The 18,341-nt window shown below is 40.7% G+C and overlaps 1 protein-coding gene across 1 annotated transcript; it reads right to left on the bottom strand.

Annotated features, from left to right (window-relative positions):
- Window positions 1-3,361: 3,361 nt before the first annotated feature.
- Window positions 3,362-17,613, bottom strand: DNAJA2 (DnaJ heat shock protein family (Hsp40) member A2). Its single transcript, XM_003126994.6, has 9 exons — window positions 17,456-17,613; window positions 15,910-15,969; window positions 15,367-15,590; window positions 13,142-13,222; window positions 12,776-12,909; window positions 10,347-10,543; window positions 6,063-6,207; window positions 5,802-5,929; window positions 3,362-5,282 (listed from the first exon to the last, which is right to left on the bottom strand). Exons 1-9 carry the CDS (start codon window positions 17,531-17,533, stop codon window positions 5,091-5,093), a joined length of 1,239 nt encoding a protein of 412 aa, XP_003127042.1. The 5' UTR covers window positions 17,534-17,613; the 3' UTR covers window positions 3,362-5,090.
- Window positions 17,614-18,341: the final 728 nt, after the last annotated feature.

The raw sequence follows: 18,341 nt of genomic DNA, 5'->3' as shown, positions 1-18,341 counted from the left end.
TAGATGAAGTCCAGAGGGTTTTTTTACGGTGGTGAAACTATTCTGTATGACAGTGTAATAGAAAATACAGGACACTATGCATTTGTCAAGACATATCGAATTTTACAGCACCGAGAGAGAGCCTTAATGTATGCAGATTTAAAAAGATCATTTAGGGAGTTCCCATCGTGGCACAGCGGAAATGAATGTGACTAGGAACCATGAGGTTGCAGGTTTGATCCCTGGCCTCAATCAGTGGGTTACGGATCTGGCATTGCTGTGAGCTGTGGTGTAGGTCGCAGATGCAGCTTGGATCTGGTGATGCTGTGGCTGTGGTGTAGGCTGGCAGTTGTAGCTCTGATTAGACCCCTAGCCTGGGAACTTCCATATGCCTCTGGTACAGCCCTAAAAAGACAAAAAGAAAAAAAAAAATCATTTGGGAGGTGGTGGCCGGGCAGTTTCTAGGATAGAATGTAGACCACAACCACACAATTTGTTTGTATTACAAACACATTTATTTGTATTACAAACAAATGAAACAATCTCATGCAAAGGGATAGGAGGAAAGGTGCTGACCTAAGTAACTTCGGAAATGGAGTCTGTAAAATTAAAGATAAAAGAACACACACTGTACTCTGATAAAAATTTTTCTCCCATGTGGGAGACAATTTTGATACTATCACACTTGTATATTGGAATTGAAAAACTAAGCAAAAGTTTGGCAGATGGTGGGAGCAAGTTTTCTCACGTTTCTCCGAAGTAACACTATACTGATTCATTCACACAAGTAATACTCTTAGAAACAACCTTTACACATACGCCTTTACAGAGTTTATAATAAGTTCTGTGAGCTAAAGTGTTCTACTGAGGGACTCCCCACTATGGCACAGTGGGTTAATGATCTGGCTTGTCTCCATGGAGTTGCTGGTTCGATCCTGGGGCAGCTGCAGTGGGTTAAGGATCCAGTGTTTGCCACACCTGTGGCATAGGTCGCAGGTGCGGCTCCCATTTGATTCCTGGCCTGGGAACGTCCATATACTGTGGGTGTGACCAAAAAAGAAGTGTTCCATTGAAATAACACTGTGATACCATAATAGAATAAGAAAAATATATTTGGTCTTCATCTGTTTCCTGGCCCAGAGCTCCTAAAACTCATGGAATTCCCAGATAGGAATGAGGGAAGTGTCTTTTTTTTTTTTTTTTTTTTTTAATTCACAGGCCCCTTTTAACTATTCCAGAGTTTATGCCAATGAGGTGATTCTTGGAGGGTGGGGGTGCAGTTACCAAAGGGAATCAACCATCTGGTAAGAAGGTTGAACTTTCAGTCCCACCCCCAGACCTCTGGGAAGGGGAGGGAGAGGGGCTGAGATTGAGTTCAATCACCCATGTCCACTGATTATGCCCGATTCCATTTGGCTCTTCCTGAGCTTTACCTCTTAAAATAAACCAGTAATCTAGTAAGTAAAGTGCTCCTGAGTCCTGTGAGCCATTCTAGCAATTACTGAACCTAAGGAGGGGGTTGTGGATACCCCTGATTTATAACCAGTTGATCAGAACACAGGCGACAACCTGGGACTTGTGATTGGTGTCTGAATACTGGGCAGGTTTAACCTGTGAGTTCTAACTCCAGGTAGAGTCAGAAGTGTTATGAGGAGAGGAAACAGGCTTTTCTTTTAAACATTATACTGATCCACTCCTCCAACCAGTACTATTCTCTCCTTTAACCAGTACTATTAGAATAACTTTCACATATTACATTGTTCATTCTACAAAATAACTGACAAGTATTCCTCAAAAGTGTCTAGGTCATCAATCAAAAAACAAGCAAAACCTGGGAGTTCCGTTGTGGCTCAGTGGTTAATGAATCCAACTAGGAACCGTAAGGTTGCGGGTTCGATCCCTGGCCTCGCTCAGTGGACTAAGGATCTGGCGTTGCCGTGAGCTGTGGTGTAGGTCGCAGATGCAGCTCGGATCCTGCATTGCTGTGGCTCTGGTGTAGGCTGGCCGGCTACAACTCCAATTAGACCCCTAACCTAGGGAATCTCCGTATGCCATGGGTGTGGCCCTAGAAAAGACAAAAAACAAAAATACAAAGAAAATCTGAAAGTTCCCGTTGTGGCTGAATGATAGATAATGAGTCCGACTAGTATCCATGAGGATGCAGGTTCGATCCCTGGCCTCGCTCAGTGGGTTAAAAGATTCAGCGTTGCTGTGAGCTGTGATGTCGGTCGCAGACACCGCTCGGATCCCGAGTTGCCATGGCTGTGGTGTAGGCCAGCAGCTGAGGTTCCTATTCAACCCCTAGCCTGGGATCTTTCCACAGGCTGCAGGTGCAGCCCGAAAAAGAAAAGAAAAAAAAAAAAAAAAAAAAAGAAAATCTGAGAACTATCACAGCCGAGCCTATGCAGATGACTAAATGTAATGCGGTATCCTGGGACAGAAAAAGGTTGGGAAATAATAAAATCTCTTGAATGAAGTACAGTGAAAGGAATTAAAGACAGAATTCTCCAAAACACACAAGTGGCCAGTAGGAACATGAAAAGACACTTAACATCATTAGTCATAAGGCAAATGCAAGTCAAAATTTCATACCCACTAGGATATCTATACTCGAAGACCACAAATGTTGGCGTCTACACAGAAAAACGGAAACCCTCATTCATTATTGGTAGGATTGTAAAATAATGCAGTCTTTTTGGCAGTTTGGCAGTTCTTCAAAAGATTCAGGTTACCATGTGACTCAGCAATTCCACTCCTAGATTTATCCAAAAGAACTGAAAACATGTTCACACAACAACTTGTACATGAATATTCACAGTAGCATTGTTCCAAAGAGGAAAAAACTCAAATGTCCACCAACTGGGATGGGTAAACAAATAGTCTTTCTATATAATGGAATATTATTTGGTTATAAAAACATGCTATGACAGTGATGAACTTTGAAAACATAATAAATGATCATGTCACAGAAGGCCATGTACTCTTGATGCCATTTTATAGCAAGTGTCTGAAATTGGCAAATACTTAAGAAAGTAGATTAGAGATCATACCAAGGGGCTGGAGAGTAAATACTAAGGAACTTAAGGTTTCCTTTCTGGGGTGATGAAAACGAATCTGTGGTGATGGATACAAAAGTCTGAATACACTGAAAACCACTGAACTGCACACCTTTTTAAAAAAGTAGATTTAATAGCATTTGACTATTTCAGGAAAGCTGTCATAAAAGATAGTTTTCTCTAGATAGATGCTCTACAACATAGAGCCAGTAGACTGAGTGAAGTAACAAGAACTTAACAAAGTTTTATTCCCCTTCACATGGTCCTCTACTGTAGTCAAAAAACCTGGGTAATAGAACTGAAAGAAAGACTACACTGAACAACTCTAATTTGTATAAACCTTTATTGGAAAGGCTACAAACTTTGTATTGCCACTGCATTTCTTATGCTTAAAGTGGTTGTGGGGAAGTAACCCTGGATACAAAACTACTATGCGGTTGCATCTTGCCCAGGCTGGCTGTAAAATAGTTTTTGTACAATGGAGGTAGAGTGGATAGGGCAGTATTTTAAACCTCACAGGCCTTGACTGATGCCAAGATGCCTTTTCTTTCCCCCCCATCCAGGTTCTACTAGACCTAGAAATAAACTACAACTACAGTTAGGCTCAGGGATGGCATGATACATTTCAAAGTTTTAAATTTTTAGCGTTCTCCCATTTGTCCTTTCACAAATGTGAACTCTGTAACTGATTTGTCTCTTTTCCCTAAAATTACAGTGTGTTCTACAAATATCTACTCTGGGAATGAAAAGAAGGTAATAGAAGATGAAGAAAGAGCAATACATTTTTTCATTGTAGTTTTACCTGATTTTTCTCATACCAGTCTTTTTCTATAAAACACTAAGAATCATCAACGCTTCTTCCCCCAATCTCAAATATTCAACTTAATGGAGACAAGAGAATCTTTAACTTAACATTTAATGAAAACAGAGCATTTTAACAGTTTCTATGCAGACATGGTTCTAGTATTGATTTGCCGTTACCTTATTTTTTTAAAGGGGGTGGGGGTGGGGAAATACAGAGGCTGGGTTAACCTGACCCTGATGCTCAGGATCAGAACTTAGGAGTTACGTAACTCCGATGTCCTTGACTCTACAAAGCGTTAATTGAAGCCAATAAAGCCTGTTTCTACCAACATATCAAACTTTCTTTTGTCCCCTGAAACTATAAACGGGCAGGTGCCTAAGGCATAAGCTTCAGGCCAATGGGTTTTTAAGGGCTGTTTAAGAACCAGAACTGAGGATACATTCTCTGGTTTAAGGATACATTTTACAGTTCAAAATATGTTCTTCCTTCTAAAAATGTGAGACAAAGAATAATTTACACCAACTGCTTTTTATTATCGAGTTTCAGAAACCTTTCACAAGACGGTAAAAAAAAAAAGAAAAAAAAAGAAAAAAAAAGAAAAAAAAAGAAAAAAAAAGAAAAAAAAAGAAAAAAGGGAAAAAAAGGAAAAAGAAGAAGAAAAAAAGAAGAAAAAAAAAAAAAAAAAAAAAAGGAGGGGGAGAACCAAAACACTTTACAACCACAGCTCAGCTAATGTTATTTTTCCATTGTTCCCAGTCAGCTCCAAACCCACTGTGTGCAAAGCCCATTTTCCCATGCATCTAAATGATAGATACAGGCTATGAAGTTCTTTATTCTATTTGTAGCAGCTTATGCAGGTGCAGCCAAACACAAAGCTTCAGGACAAATTGTACACAAACTTTACAATGTGGGATTTGAATTTAAAATATGAAACATAAAATCTACACAAAACTGGTAAAAATCAAGCACAGATACCAGGACTGAAACTTATAACCCATGTGTGAAAGGGAGTCTTGTTTCCTTTCAAGTGCTTTATTCTGCTACAGAACAGTTGAAATGAAGATGTAAAGCTTTGTGGTTAGTTTAAATTATACACTCTGTAGATACTATACCAATTTTAAAAGTTACACATAGACCAACGGACGTCCATCAGTTCATCTGGGTTGACCAGACTTTCTCCAGCTGAATCGCTGAAAACAAACCAGGCAAACGTGGAGAGAAAATCCACCTGTGCAATTTGACTGCAGAGTTTACTGATGAGCACACTGCACTCCTGGTCCATGATGGCTACTGCTTTCTTCATCAGAGCTATCATTATAGGCTTCACGCCTCTGACCTCCTCCTGAGCCCCGAGTGCTATCAAATTCCTGAAGCTCTACCTCCTCTGTGTCTCCAATTATGTTTGGAACTTCTGGTCTAGATGGCAAAAGATCTTCTAGTTCCTTCATAAAAAATAAACAAAAATTAGGTTAGTTAGAAGATATCTTCATCGACCCTTCGGATACAATCCAAGGGATATGCTTCTTTGGTAATAAAAAAAATCTTTGCACTTTTAAGCCAGAGATCACGAATGCATGATTCACAGAGCAAATGTGCAGACATCTTTTGTGCAACCTACCTACTGCTTAGACAACAAAAGACAGAGTTAGTTGCTACCATTTAAACACTGAAAAACTTCACACTCCACATGCCTTCATGCATGAACAAACAGCAGGTGCTAACTGCGGGGCTGCCCTCTTCAGGTGAGGGATCTGCTCTTCAGGGAGTCCCAATCCTCCCATCACCACCTCACACCCAGTCTGCTTTACTCCTTGGCTAGTCCCTATTTGGCCCCATAAACTTTTACTTCAGCTATCCTCACTTTAACAACCAGGACAGCTCAACCACCGATCGCCCCAAATTTAAAATACAACTATTTTAAACTTGAGGTCTTCTGTTGCCTAAATTTAGAGAACACTTACAGAAAGCTTGTCTGGGTTGATCCAGTTGTTTTCAGGAAACTGCACATCAAACTTTATGTAAAGATCACCTTTTTCAAAGGGATTACGATATTGTGGCATTCCTTCACCTCGAACTACACGGACACAGCCTATTATTTGAGTAAATAAAGGAGAAAGTATTAAGAACTTTACCCAAGAAGGTACTCAGTAGTATTCTTAAGAATCACCTACTGTAAAACAAAATTACCAGCAATCTTGGATCAAACAAAAATCAAGATTTACCTGGTTCAATTACTTTGCCAGGGGGGTATTTCACCACAATCTGACGTCCATCAAGGTGCTTAAATGTGAACTGAAATCCGCACAGAGCTTCAACGAGTCCTATCTTATATGTCATGTGCAAATCATTTCCATCTCTCTGGAACACCTACAAATAAAGCACACGCAAGAAACATCTTTTTAAAAAATTATGGAGGCACAGTCTGTTGAGCTATGTTCCTTGAATCAATTTCAAAACCTTAATTCTATTTTTCATTTACTGCAAAAATCAAATTGCCACCACCCCTAGTTTCCTAAATTTATACAAGGAAACCTTGCCATTCTCTAGGAATATGCTAGAAACTTCTATCAGGAAAGAAGTGGACATGGGAAAATAATGGCTCATAAGGTACAGCTGAAGCCTCAAAAACAGGACCAGGAGTATTTTACAATTATTGCCCATTTCCAAGCCCTGCCTCTGAGCAAAAAGGTACACAAAGCCTGTAGAACAGGTTCACCTTGGATTTTCCTCTAGACATGATCCTAACAGGGGAAGCGGTTGGTCCAAATTCAACACAAAAAGCTCAACCAGGAGTTCCTGCTGTGGCACAATGGGTTAAGAATCCAACTGCAGTGGTTAAGAATCCTATGCTGCAGAGGCAAAGGTTCTATCCCCAGCCAGGTGCAGTGGGTTATGGATCTGGCATTGCCACAGCTGCAGCATAGGTCACAACTGGGGCTTGGACTCAATTCCTGGCCTGGGAATTTCTATATACTTCAGGTGTGGCAATTAAAAAAAAACAACAAAAAACTCAACCAGTAATGCTCAGCCAGTAAAGGGACTCAAACCCCACACTTCATACAAGTACAAACAAACTTTATCTCACTTAAAATTCAAAACTTGCCTAGATGAATGTAAAACCAACGCTAAAGTTAGCTTATTATTACATTATAAGCCTATGGGCTAAGTAGTGTAACGGTTATTCAGGAAGCATAAAAAAAGTTTCTGAGCATTCAATGCATAGGGAAAAATACATCCATTTTTGGAGTTCTCTTGTGGGTTAAGGATCTGGCATTGTCACTGCTGTGCGTTGAGTTCGATCCCTGGTCCAGAAATTTCTACATAGCGTGGGTGGGGTACAGGCAAAAAAAAAAAAAAAAAAATCCAATTTCATACATGCCCACCTAAAACTTTTGCTTATTAGAATTTATAAATATCTACCATTAAACTTTGAAATTTAAGTTGAAACAAAATAACTGCAGTGAAAGGTCAGCCAGATTTTTTTCAATACAAGTTACTCTTCCAAAGAATAATGCTGGCTGGTTCATTCAGAGAGGAGAGGACATCTGAAAGATACCCTCTTTTCCTAAATTGTCCTCCTAAATTTACCTACAAAGGAAAAGTTAATCTCAAACCATTATCTTGACCAGTGGCCCTGGACCAGCAGCCTCAACAGCACCAGGAAACTGGTCAGGAATGCACATTCTTGGGCTCCATCCCATACTTACTGCACCAGAAACTATGGAGGTGAGCAATTTACAGTTCTAATAAGCCCTCCAGGGCATTCTAATGTATGCAAAGTTTGACAACCACTAAACATATATTACCTATGCAGGTTTACTCAGGTGTTTCTCATAATGGGTGGCAAATTAACTTCAGTAAGGTTTCCTTAATGCGGGACTTTTCAATGCTTTTGCAAATCTATAAAATGGTAGTGTTTCTGAACATCTTTATTACTGTTCCAAGAACCATCTTTAGCCAATATCTTTTGGTTAAAGCTGTATCAGAAGAATGGAGCAGGAAGGGATATTATGTTCTTGGATAGGAGAGCTCAACTTAAAGTAATTCCAACAAAAAAAATGACATGGGGTTGTTTTTTGGGGGTAGAGGATTCGCAGGAGGGGTAGCTGGATTAGACAATTTAAGGCTAAAATTCAAACAGAGAATAAAGAGGCAAGAATGACCAGAACATTTTTGAAAAACAAGAGTAATGACAGATTACCAAGAATCAGATGGTAAAACACTTGAAAGCTATAAAAATTTCAGAAAAACAAAAGTACAGAGTATAGAGGAGAGACTAACATCACCAGATATTACCTACCACTGTGGTACTTTGCTGTACAAATGCACTGTGATAGCAAGATCACACACACACAACCTGTACTGAAAGCTGAACACACATACATACATATGCAGCACTCTCAAAATTGAATTGTTTCTTGATGAGGAGATTTACACGTTGTTCAGCTACAGTACCTACCCTGATCTCATGATCTCACAACTCCTTCAGCATAAGTTTTTAAAAAAGGGAATTCCAGAACAAAGTAACTACAAGCTTGTTCATGAACTGGCAGTTTTTCTTTAGAAGGTTAAGAATATTTTCAGTGGTATAAATCTCATTTTGGGCTCAAATTTATTTTCATAACAAAACTAAGAGAGAACAACCTTTGACCTCTTACTAAATGAGCTTCCATTCTAACTTTTATCATCTTCTATTTTCTACTTTAAACAACCATTAACATCTGCTGTCTGTTGGAAATTCCATGCAATTCCACTGCTGCCAACAATTTTAGAGGTGACTTACTTCCAAATGCCTCTTCACAGCCTCCCAAAAGAAAAGCAGCTTATTCATTATCTCACTGGATTCTACACTCATCTTTCTAAGGGAGGACTCTTTTTTTTTAAGTGCACAAAGCCCAGCCATAGGGCCAAAGCTAGTAAATGGAATACTAGCTTTCTATTTTTTAAAATCCAATATACTTATAGAACATTAAAGACTGAACTTAGGGGTAAAAAGATTTTACCATCAGTTTGACACACCAAAACCCCCAATGCATTGAGCCTACTCTCCTCCAAACAAACATCACTTCTTGAACAGATGAGGAAGCAGCTAAAATGCCAATTAACAGGGAATCTTACAAAAATTACAAATATTTCAACCCACAAGACTGTAAGGCAGAATTCTAGAAATTACTCCTTTAAAAAAAAAAAAAAAAAAAAAAAAAGGCAGGGAGTTCCCATTGTGGAGCAGTGGTTAACGAATCCAACTAGGAACCATGAGATTGCGGGTTCAATCCCTGGCCTTGCTCAGTGGGTTAAGGATCCGGCATTGCCCTGAGCTGTGGTGTAGGTCACAGACGCGGCTCTGATCCTGCGTTGCTGTGGCTCTGGCGTAGGCCGGTGGCTACAGCTCTGATTAGACCCCTAGCCTGGGAACCTCCATATGCCTCGGGAAGTGGCCCTAGAAAATGCAAAAAGACAAAAAGAAAAAAAAAAAGAAAGGCAATCTAGGGACCCTTGCCATTGGTAGGCACGGTAATATTTATGAGGGCTAAAGACATATAGCAATTTATAGCTATGCTGAGACAAGAAATCTAATATACCTTCAGTAAGGCTAGTGTAGGAGAGCAAGCCACAATCTAGTGAGGGAATGAATCAAATCCCCAGAATCTGCATCTCAGCATGGTTTTATTCTCTACTGGACTCTTGAAATGATTTTTAAAATTTGTAGAAATCCCCATCAAATGGGAGAAAATTTTAATGTAAACTAAAAACGGTGGCTGACTTGTGATCTAAAAATTTCCAAAGAAATTTGAAATGGCAATGTGATCAAGTACAAGGGCAGAATCCTGTCAAATACTTCTATATTTAAGAATTAACTGATTACCAAAGTTCCAGATATATTCTTCATGAATGAAGGCATACAATATACTCTACTGCACATTAAAAAATACAGATGCAATGGCATAATCGCAATAACATATACCAGGCTACATCATTAGCCTAGTTCATTTTGCCTACATAGTAGATACAATACAGAGTCAACCAGAAATTTAAAAATAAAAATAAAAAAATTTTTTAAACTGCAGAACCTTTTATTTCAAGAAAAGGTCACATGGATACCCATATGAAAAACAAATCAACAGAGCAGCAGTGAGAACTAAAGCCTTGTTCACTCACCAACCACCAACGGAGTTTCACAGTGAAAAAAAACTATGCTGTCTTAGACCATCTGGGCCAATGCCCTTATTTTCATAAACAAGGAAACTGGGGTACAGAGACAACAGAGTAACTTGAGGTTACAGTGCCAGTCAATGGTAGAGCTGTGAAGACTACTCCTTCCGCAGTGCTTCCAACTTGTTGGTCTACTAAACAAGTCGTCTTACGAACTCAGCCTAACCACTTAACAACTTCATCTATGTTCAGTGTTGCTTCAGGAATCTCAAACTGATTTAACTTGAATCTTGCAAACAAGATCCATTTCTGGTCTTCTGAAGCGAAAATAAAGCAAACAAAAAGGAAATTACCTCATGTTCTTTTTCTTGTAGCAAAAGAACAATGTCTCCTGGTTCCACTCCTGGGGCCTGGTCTGCTTCCCCAGTGAATGTAATTCTCTGTCCATGTTTCATGCCTTTGTCTACGTGGACTTCAAGAATCTTGACTTCTTTAATCACCTTCTTCCCTTCACATTTTTTACAGCGGTCCTTTTCATTAATTACCTCTCCTGAAAAAAGAGGTCATTCAAACTCTGGCAAGGGTATACTATACTGTATTCTTAAGTAAAATGGGTCTTGACAGTGCCTTTATTCACTAAATAAATTTTCTGAACTTCTTTAAATTGCTAAAGTGTTGTTTAAAACATCATTCTTGGAAGTTCCCTTGTGGTGCAGCAGGTTAAGGATCCAGTATTACTGCAGTTGTGGCACAGGCTACAAATGTGGTGCAGGTTTGATTCCTGGCTCAGGAACTTCCACATGCCCCAGGCACGGCCCCAAAAATTCATTCCTCACATTTTATTGCAGGTTACCTAAAGGACCCAGCTACCTAGTATCCTCTATTCCAGAATATAATACAGCTTAGGCAATACTTTCTTTGCTCGGACTGTACTTCCTAAAGTAAAACAAAGCCTAAGGATTGAGAAAACAAAATGGGTGGTCAGCTGCTAGAACTTCTACAGATGTGTCTTCATTTTTTTTCAGTCTTGGTTTCATTTAATAATAGCAATGGGGAGTTCCCGTCATGGCTCAATGGTTAACAAATCGGACTAGGAACCATGTGGTTGCAGGTTCAATCCCTGGCCTCACTCAGTGGGTTAAGGATCCGGCATTGCCGTGTGCTGTGGTGTAGGTCACAGATGTGGCTTGGATCTGGCGTTGCTATGGCTGTGGCGTAGGCAAGTGGCTACAGCTCTGGTTAGACCCCTAGCCTTGGAACCTCCACATGCTGCGGGTGTGGCCCTAGAAAAGACAGAAAGACAATAAATGAATAAATAAATAAATTTACCAATGGACAGAGACAACCCAAATAAAAATTTAAATAGCCTTTTTGAATCATTATTACACTGCATAGTTGGTACTTTTTTTTAAATTTTTTTAATTTCACAGACTAAATCCTGCTCAAATTTCCTATTATGGATCTTTCTTTTATTTAGATCCACTACCACTGAAAATTTCCAAAACCAATTAGAAATGGCTGGACTTTAGCTGGCACTGAGAACCTCCTTGCCATGTTTAGGACAAGAGTTTCTTTCATAGTATATTATGAAAAAAATACCATCAATTTCTAGTGGCTGATTACTGGTACACTTTAATGCTTAGATGACATGTATAAATGACTTCAGGAAAACTGCTTCTGCTAAGTATATTCTGTAAAGCACCAGTTCCTTAAAATGGTAATAGCACCTGGGAAAAGAATTCAGTCAACTCTGGTTTCTTGATAATGGGAAAGATTAGCAACTTTAATAAGGTAAAATGCACTGAGACTCTCCAGGAGGGGAATTATGATATGCAGCTTCTCCAAATTATCATATCACCTCCAGAAGCAATTTGTAAGAGGATATTCTAGAACTGTCCAATATAGTAGCCACTAGCCATCTGTGGCCATTTAAGTTTAAATTAACTAAAAGTTCAGTTCCTCAGCCACAATAGCCACAGGTGGCTAGTGGCTACTATGCTAGATGTTTCGTACAAAGAACCTTTCCATTGCCACAGAAAATTCTTTTGGATACCACTGCTCCAGAACAAGAGTTGGCAAACTAAGGCTCACAGGTCAAACTGGGCATGCTCGTGTTTTAAGTAATGTTTATCTAGAGACAGTCACATCCACTTATTTACACCTTGTCCATGGCTCTAAAAATGCTAAAAGAGCAGAAGTGAGTAGCAGTTTCAAAAACCATTCATTCTGCCCACTAAGCCTAAAATATTTACTTTTGTAAGAAGAGCTTCAATCCCAATTATCTATCCTCGAAAGCTAACTAAATCTTACAGTAAAATCATCCACTTAATCAGAATGAAAACCAAACAATTTGCTGTCTCCCTTTTATCAAATATAAACTTTTAAAATATAAAGGGACAGGAGTTCCCTTGAGGCACAGCAGGTTAAGAACCCAATGTTGTCACTGCAGTGGCTTGGGTCACTGCTGTAGCATGGGTTTGATCCCTGGCCCAGGAACTTCTGCATGCTGCAGCCAATAAAATAAAATGAGACAAAAAAATTTGTCCATCTTTTTGGAATAAAAAACACTAACATTTCGTTGAAGATAATATAAATTTACTGTTTACCTGTGTACACTGGGCCTACACATAAGGAAATAATTATTTTCCCATTTTTTAGAACTCTTTGTATCTTTAATAAGATGAATACAAACACACACAGAAAAAGAAAAATTTTCAGCCTCTCCAATTTGTGTTCCCAGTCCATTCCAAAATAAAAGCAGAGAAATATCTGGCATGCATACCTTCTCCATTACAGTCGGAACACACAGACTGCATCTGCTGTACCATCCCTGGAGCCAACTGTCTGATCATGATGCGTACACCTCGACCCCGACAAGCACTACACTTCTGAACAGCTCCGGACTTTCCACCTTGGCTAAAGCAAGCAAAAGTAAAAATCAGATTTTTCCCCATAGCCCTGACAAGCAGGAACTGTGCTTTTCACATTCATCTTCCACCCCCAATGGTTGGTAGTTTAACTTTCAGAGGTATTGGAAAATGTTCTGGTTGATCAGTCAGTTTGAAGTTATGAACAATTTTTATCTAATATAAAATGTGCCACTGGAAGAACAGATGAAGTTTATTTCATAACAAGAATACACACTTACCCACTGCATGCGCTACAGAGTACATTCTTGCTAAGCTGTAGTTTGGTTGTCTTGCCATTATACAGATCTTCTAAAGATACCCTGGGGAAAAAAGAATTAGGTCAAATTTGGCCAAGTTCTCTTCAATACAAGATATAAACGATCATCTTCTAAACAAAGCATTCGAGAATACCTTACATTAAGTCAACTGAAGGAGATTTTATTTTGTAACTCAAATTAGCAAAAAGATTTTATGGCTATAAACAATATAGGTGGTGCTCAAATCCAGAACCTTAAAGGATCAGACCAGTAATTTACTGCGCTGCATTTTCTGATAAAGTTGCTAACTGTCCAAACACAAAACATCACATTTTCTTCTGGCCTCAGGCAGAAGCCCTCCACCTAACCCAACCCTCTGAATGAGGTAAAACTGTCATTCTCATTTTATAGGACAAAACTGAGGCACAGTTGAGTAACTTGCCCAAGATCACATAGGCAGTCTGGCTCCAGAGTACATGCTCTACTGGAAGGTTTTCCCCCTTCAAAGACAACTGAGAAAAGCTACAAAGTTATATTATAATTTATGGGAGGCACTGAGATTGCTCATGGCTTTAAGAAAACTGGCCTTATCTACAGTGTAACAACATAAGAGGTTTACAATAGAAAGCCTACAAGTTTTAGACATCTGAAACACCCAGTGAATTATAAATAAAACTGTATAATTGAGCAACTTTTACAAAATTTTCAAAAGAAGTCTATGACCTCCAAAAAGGTCAAGTTAAAAAGCCTGTTAAAACTGTCAGGTTCCCACTGTGTCTCAGAGGGTTCAGAACCCAACATAGTCTCCATTAGAACGCAGGTTCCATCCTTGGCCTTGCTCAGTGGGTTAAGGATCTGTGTTGCCACAAGCTTTGGCGCAGATCACAGATGCAGCTCAGATCCAGTGTTGCAGTGGCTCTGGTGTAGGCCTGTCTCTCCAATTTGACCACTAGCCCAGCAACTTCCATATGCTGCCAGTGTAAGTACTGTAGCACTTGCTTTGTGGTATTTGAACTTTCTCAAAATTGTTACATTAAGCTAACTCTTTTATACATTGTAGGCAGTTTAAGAATAAAACATTTAGGGGTCAAAACAATAGCAGAACTTCCAAACAATGGTATATATAGATCTTAGACCAAAGCACTTGGTTGCATATGCCTTTTATATTCCTCCTAAAACCTTTAACCAACCATTTATATGATAGGTAAGTCTTTTCTCCTTTACATGTTACATTTCGATTAGTATATGCAACACTACTATCAAGAGGCCAGAAAAATCTTCATTTCAGTAAACACAGCAAAGGAAAGAAAAATGTGGGTAATGGTCTAGCGAAGCTGGCACTCTCCACCAGTGAGGCTCAACGGGCACAATCCTCTACAAGGCAATTTAGTTGCATTTATCAGCCTCAAAACAGTAAGGCCTGCCCAAGAATCACTACCAAGGAGACAAAGCTGTATATAAAGATATAGCACTACTTATTATAGAGAAAAACAGGTAACATTCTATAGAAAAGGGAATGAATAAATCATGGTACCAAATATTATAAAGCTACCCAAAATGAAAATGCTGTAATTAATAAAAGGAGAAGTTTGACAAATAACGTTTTACTCCCTCTTACCTACTCAACTGCACAAACTAGATAAACTATTATTAAAAACACTTGAACTTCAGTCTCTGGTATTTGCTCCTAAAACCATTACTGGTTCATGAAAATTAATGAGATAAAACACGTCACAAATTTTGCAAAGTAAAACAGTTATTTTCATATTGGGTTCACAGTCTGAGATCAAGGACAGACACCATTCATATGTTGGCAGGTTAACATCGGGCTCGAAGCCAGCAAGCTCCGTGGAAACCAATTTAGGAGAGTTCACACTGAGGATCAAGTAATGAGTGACTGTAACATGTCAACTAACTAGCCAGCCAGTCCCTCACTCTGTAGTTTTTATATAAAGTTTAAATACTTCAAAGAATTCACAACTGAAATTTTAAAAACAAGCAGCCTCAGAAGCATATACCAAAACTGTCTTCCTATTCTGTAAAAACACCAACCACCCTTCAAGATCTGTTAGCAAAGTGCCAACATCCAAATGGAAGATTTTTTTTCTGATGGAAAGAATATTTTTTGATAGCTTTTCTCTCTTCTACTTGGAAAAAAAAAAAAAGCAATCAGTATTTTTTTTTTAAAAAAGAAAAAAGATATTCACTTGAGTGGATGCATCATGTCTTCTCCTTTTCTTCTGCCATTTCGACTTCTGCTCTGATTGCCCATGAAGCCAAATAATCCCCCACCAAAAATGTGAGAGAAAATATCATCCATGCCACCACCTCCACCGCTACCTTCCCGAAGACCTTGTTCTCCATATCTGTCATATAACTCGCGCTTCTCAGGGTTTGATAGTACTTCATATGCAAAACTTATTTCTTTGAACTATAAAGAAAAAGAGGAAAACAACTGGATTTTTCAAATAGAATACTAAGGAAAGGCTACAAAAATCTAGAAGTTATTTAATTCCAAGAAAAGCTACACGTTACCTTTGGTTTGATTCTGGTCCTATTTACTACCTACTGATGCCCAGAATGTTAGTTATTTCCAATATAAAACCAAAGCACTCTTAACATAAAAAATTAGGCTCTACGGGCATAGATGGACTTTTCTTACAACATTCTCATTTTTTCCAAGAAGGGCAATTTAAGCTTAAAATTTTTTAAGGGGAAACCTCAGGGGAAAAAAGTCTCAAATGACTTACTTTGTCACCAGCATTTGGATTCTTATCAGGATGGTATTCCTTGGCTAACTTTCTGTATGCCTGAAGAAAAGATTGAAAAAAAAAAAACACAAAAAAACAAAAAAACGGTTATAATGTAAAGACCTGATTAAAGATTTGTATTAACTTCATAACCAATTTTCTGAGAAGCAATGTTCAAAATCATAACCTTCTAAAAACATCCTTTATTCATTGGTATTGGTTGGGCACCGAAAGGTCTCAATATTGTTTACTCAAATGTAACAAATCAGAATAGTTATATTGGAAAACAGGTTATAATGAAGCTGGAGACAAACAAACTAAGCCACAGAGAAAAACAAAGTACTGAAAAATTCCATTATTTTCACTATTGTCAAATGTGTTTGACAGCCAGTCACCAGACCAAGAAGACTGCGATAAACTCTAGAAGTACTTGTTAAGCTTTACACCCTGCAAAACATTATTATTATTAGAATTAAGCTAAGGTAAGAATCCCGGCTCATAATGGCTCCTCTAATTGTAACATCAAGACAAAGGCAAGACAAGCTCCTAGGTCATGCTTTTCCTCTGGTGGACTGACCGCAGTGTTACTTAAGTTGCATACATTTGGGTGGCATGAGATATAAAGCACTTAGGCGTTCATTCACAGACACATGAATTATGTAATACAGAATAGCATTTCCGGTAAGGTAACAGGAAGTCCTTTTACTCTCAACTGTACCCATCCCACTGCCTAAGGAGCATTCTCATTTTTCTCAGCTTACAAATCCGGATACTCTAAACCCCGTGAAGATGCTGTGCGGCTTAATCAAATGCCTCACGTGCTCTGAAATCCTGAGATGAAAGATCTCGTAGCATTGCAAAGAACGATAATGAGGCCTGCCGTTTATTTTTAGTCAGCATACACTTAGGTGTTTGGCTGGGACCCACGGCTTCTTCCTGAAGCAGGTACGGATCATTTAGGTTACCTGTCCACAGAACAAAGCACCCAGACACAGACCAATGAGCAAAGCAGGAAGAGAGGAAAAAAATCCTGCGGACCGGCTCCTAGGAAACAGCCCCAAGTACCCGCAGACACCCAGCGGGGGTGGCCTCGACCCTCCGCCAGGCCCCAGATCTGCCCGGAATCGGCTCGGGCACCGACGTCCGCACCCTGGACAACTCCTCACCCGGCGCCGAGATGCGCTGGGCGCCTCGGTCCAACCTGTTTTTCCGGGGTGGTGACCTCGGCGCGGGGAGAGCCAAGCAGGCAGTAGCCTCCCGGGAGAGCCCGGCCTCCGGCGCCCGCCGGGGGAGGGAGGAAGGAAGCATTTTCGTCGTGTTTGCGCAGGGGTGGGTTTTATTTGCTGCATCTGCGGGCGGGCGGGGCCCGCGGCCCAAGGTCAGCTGAGGCCGGAGTGCGCGGCCGCAGCAGGCCGGTCTCGTCGCCGGCCCCCAGCCTGGGCCCGCCGCCGCCGGCTCGCGGGCCGCCCCGCGGCGCGGCCTGGCTGTCCCAGCGGAGCAGGCCTGCGCCCCTCACGCCCTGCCTGGCCGGACCGCTCCCCAGTACCTTTTTCAGCTCGTTCTCGCTTGCGCCGGGCGGGACGCCCAGGATGTCGTACAGCTTCGTGTCGGCCACGTTCGCCATGGCGGCCGGCCGGGCAGCGCTCAGGGAGGAAGGCGGCGGAGCAGGCGGAGCGGAGCCGGGCCCACAGCGGCGGCAGCGACAGCGCAGGCGGTGCGAGACAGCGAGGGGGAAGCGAGGGGGCGGGGCTGAACTTTGGCCCGACGCACGGCGCGCCGTGACGTCACTGCGCGGAGCCCGCCCCGGGCGGTTGTGGGGGTCGTGGGGGCCGAGGGAACCCCGCTTGGTTCTGGCTTCCTCAGAGGCTCTGAGTCGCGGGGCGGGGTCTGGCTTCAAAACCCGGAGAACTAATTCTGCTGGGCGATCTCCAGGACTTCAGCTTTCTCCAAAGGTGTTTAAGGGGGTGCTGGAAGGGTGAAGAGGCCCATGCGGTCCATGGCCGCCCCCTTGATCAGCTTCGAGTACGGCGGTAAAGTTGGAAAGTTGGTCCGTCCCACAGGGGTCGTCCTAACAATCGAGATGTTTCAGGTGGACCCTCTGGATCTGGTTCCTTCTGGTCTTACGATGAAAAACACGTGTGTGTGTGTGTGTGTGTGTGTGTGTGTGTGTGTGTGTGTGTGCCCTGTGTGTTTCATATTAGGGTATTTTCAAACATTCCCCAAAAGAAGTGTATTATTGTCAATTTTGTTTCCTCTGTTACCACCTATACTCCCTGCTTCCAGTGTCTTACGGGAAACCATTTCGTTTATAAATACACCAAGTATATGTCCGACAGATGACCTACATGCAATGAATTCCTTTGTCTAATTCTTAGCCCACGTTTAGATTTTCGCAGTTGTCTCATGTCCTGTCATAATTGGTTTGTGGCATC

This window comes from Sus scrofa, chromosome 6 (genome assembly GCF_054392235.1).
Source record: "Sus scrofa isolate SSC_HxYL_T2T_F1_AM1 chromosome 6, Sscrofa_HxYL_maternal_Yorkshire_Landrace_v2.0, whole genome shotgun sequence".
NCBI lineage: Eukaryota > Metazoa > Chordata > Mammalia > Artiodactyla > Suidae > Sus > Sus scrofa.
This window is presented reverse-complemented; position numbering and strand designations above follow the sequence as displayed.